At 44.6% G+C, this 3,501-nt stretch overlaps 1 protein-coding gene across 1 annotated transcript; it reads right to left on the bottom strand.

Moving 5' to 3' along the window:
• Window positions 1-636: 636 nt before the first annotated feature.
• Window positions 637-3,275, bottom strand: LOC143793100 (homeobox protein not2-like). Its single transcript, XM_077279743.1, has 3 exons — window positions 2,858-3,275; window positions 2,411-2,604; window positions 637-1,714 (listed from the first exon to the last, which is right to left on the bottom strand). Exons 1-3 carry the CDS (start codon window positions 3,189-3,191, stop codon window positions 1,556-1,558), a joined length of 687 nt encoding a protein of 228 aa, XP_077135858.1. The 5' UTR covers window positions 3,192-3,275; the 3' UTR covers window positions 637-1,555.
• Between the last annotated feature and the right edge of the window lie 226 nt (window positions 3,276-3,501).

Raw genomic sequence — 3,501 nt, 5'->3', positions numbered from 1 at the left:
TTTAAAAACTTTTTCTACTTTGAAACTAGCTGTCATGTGCTGGAAAAGATGCCGGCTCAGCGCCGGAGCCTCATCAAAAGGGAAGACACAAGATAAGACATAATAATAAGTCATAAGTCGTGAAGAGGTTAATGTTTTTAGGAGCGTTGAGCATTACAATAAGATACTTGAGAACTAGTGAAGAGCGACCGTCCTCAGATAACGTGTTATCGGGCATGCTCAGGTGCCATCTGAGTATCTTGGGCGTGCTCGGATAATATTTTCGAGTCCCCGCGGCAGCATGTGTCGTGGCTTTTAGTCAGCCGCCACACATGCAGGGATTTCCTGTTTGTACAGAAATCCTCTTGTGTTGCGACTGTCTAACAACCGCGAGACTTGCAGCGGCGGGGACTAGAACATATTATTCAAGCATGCCCAAGATACTCAGATAGCACCTGAGCATGCCCGATAACATGTTCTCCGAGGACATTCGCTCATCGTCAATGAGAACGAATGCTAAGAGAAGAAATTGACAACAGAAAGATAATTTGGTAATAAGTATAAAAAAGGTTTTATTTAAAATTACGTATAGAATAAATATCAGTATAAAACATCTGATTTAAATAAAAGAAACAAATATAAATGACAATGGTCCTTCACGAGCCACCATAGGGGCCGAGATGTATGATAGGACAGGGGACGGGCTGAACAGTCTCCAGCCAATCAGAAGGTCATTGAGGGGGTATTAATATTATACAGGCAGAGCCAAGTTTCCCAGTACTGATAGTGTTAAAGGGTAAAACTTGAAGAAATCCACAACTACAGTCCTAGGTTACTTGACTCTGCAGCAAATAGGAGAATAGTGCATGATGCATTGAGACAACTCAAATATAAAGGGTAACAGTAACACAGTTACTAGAAAGGACCACAGTAAGATGAGGGACAAATCGTATATACTGCGCCTTAATCTCCTTCCAATGAGCGGCTCGGAGACTTTTTTCACCACCCAAACCCCTATCCTAAAATTATACATCAACCATTTATTTCTGGAAGATGGTTGCAAGATTATGAATTCCTGGATAACAAAGATCCGAGATGCCCAATTGGCCTACAAAATTGGAATCTAAAGTGTCATGCAAAGTGTAAGAGGTCTACCACACATAGGGAGATGAAAAAGTCCATCATACAACTCTTGCTTGGTGTCTTCCTGGTTGGAGCACAAGTAGGGTTAGGCTTTTCCAAAGATGATGTTTCTGCACCAAGTGACTAGATCGTTGAGTCTCATTGTCCATGGTAGTTTTTTTTGCAAAGGACAGAAACATCCTGTAGTTGCCTGCAGACTCCTCCATACTTGGGGAAGAAGCAGAAGGCCGGATAACTTAAATTGGGTTTGCAACACTTAGACTGGCTATCAGCTCTCCTGACACAAGCATAACAGCTGCATAAAAATAAATGCTATCTCGCTCATGTGGGGAGGGCCATCGGCCAGTCCAAGCATTGCGTTGTCAACCCTATCTGAGTCATATGGCTTTCTGACTCTTCCTTAATGGTCAAGAGGAGATAAAGTGGTGGAGATCTACTGATCCACATCCACCTCCTCCTCTCCTTCAATCTTCGTGGGGTCTATGGCTGGTGGTTCTTTGGGTAGGACTCCAAATTTTGACAGCTTGGCGTTTTTCTGTTCCAGACTTTGCTTTCTCCACTTTATCCTTCGGTTCTGGAACCAGACCTTCACCTGTGAACAAAGGAGAAGACATTGTTGAGATCTGGGATCTAAAGAAAATGTGAGACTTTAGTTACGTCACAGTAATCCAAATTATGAGACCACCACATCAAAACCCTGTCATGGGCAGCCCATTCTCCAGACCTGAACCCCACTGAAAACCTCTAAGAGGTAAGAGGATGATGGATAGTCACAAGCCATCAAACAAAGAAGAACTGCTTACATTTCTGTACCAGAAGCAGTGTGAAAGACTGGTGGAAAGCATGCCAAGACGCATGAAAGCGGTGATTAAAAACCATGGTTATTCCACAAAATATTGATTTTTGAACTCTTCCTGAGGTAAAACATTAATATCTTTGCATTATTTGAGGTCTGAAAGCACTGTGGGTTTTTTTTGTTTTTTTTATTTTGACCATTTTTCTTTGTCAGAAAAAAAATACAAAATTTATTGCATGGAACTTCGGAGACATGTTGTCAGAAGTTTATAGACTAAAAGAACAATTTACATTTTACTCAAAAATATACCTATAAAGAGAAAAATCAGATAAACTGAACATTTTGCAGTGATCTCTTAATTTTTGCCAGAGCTGTATATAGGAAAATTACGAAGCAAATTTGTTCTGCTACAAAAAAGAAAAATACATTGTCAAACCAAAAAGGGCTCAAGTTAAGGACAACATTAAAAAAAGTGCATGTACCGGCTCTTACCTGGGTTTCTGTGAGGCCAAGTGAGGCAGCCAGGTCCACTCGTTCTGTCCCCACCATGTACTGCTGCTTCAGGAAGTCTTGCTCCAGCCTTTCTAGCTGCTCTGGAGTGAAGACCGTCCTAATCCTCTTCAGTTTGGAGGGTCCAGTTTTGCAGGGCAGAGATCCTATTGGACAGTTGGTGAAGGACGTATATCCTGGAAGAAGCAGAAGGTGGCGCTGTTACCACAGGAAGGAAAGTATGAGCGAACCTAGGACTGGAGCGCACAGAGCTACAACTTCTACAAGTGAGATCCAAGATAACTATCCTGATGTGAGAAATACAAGTCTCAGCAATAAACCTGAAGAATAAAAATCCACATCTCTCCTGATCTAACCAACGTTTTGTAAAGATTATTAGCACCACAACTAATTTTGTAGAATATAACAAGATGAGGAGTGTGGACTCACCTCTGTGGCTGCACAGGGGGTACGGACATCGACACCCTCCACTGAGTGGTCCGTAGTGCTGCTGGGGCTGGACATAGCTGGGGAAGGCTGCAGGTTGGCAGAGAAATACTGGAGGGTAGGACATGGCCCCATAGGAGTAGCCATGGGGTGCAGGGGGCATCTGCCAGGCGGGTTCCTCCACAATCACTCGGGGAGCCGGTCTGTCCTCCCTGGATAGTAGGGAATCAATATCAAAGGCTTTCCTGGGTGTTGTCTGCTCCTGAATGGCCGCTGGCAGAGCAGGAGCCTGAGCCAAGTGATGTCCAAGTCCTGGGAAGATGGGAGTAGGCTGCATGATGGCAGGGAGAAGGCAAAGTATCCTCAGGTGGTGAAGTACCAGGAGCAGGTGATCTCTGCTGGAGAATGTAGGGTCCTGAGCTCTGAGCCCCCTTATATCCAGGGCTGCGCTCTGTGAAATGTAAATACACTATTAGCATGTGAATAGCCCAGAGCAGAGATCAGCACTGAGAGTGGAGGAGTGGGCTCGGCACACAGACCCCACACTGCCCCCGAGAGGAGAGGACATGGCCATGGGGCAAAGCTTCCTACAACCTCCCCCAGCTGGCCCCAAAATCCAGGGGCAACAGGACACCTGTAACGACTCC

The sequence above is a fragment of the Ranitomeya variabilis genome, chromosome 1 (genome assembly GCF_051348905.1).
Source record: "Ranitomeya variabilis isolate aRanVar5 chromosome 1, aRanVar5.hap1, whole genome shotgun sequence".
In the NCBI taxonomy this organism is placed as follows: domain Eukaryota; kingdom Metazoa; phylum Chordata; class Amphibia; order Anura; family Dendrobatidae; genus Ranitomeya; species Ranitomeya variabilis.
This window is presented reverse-complemented; position numbering and strand designations above follow the sequence as displayed.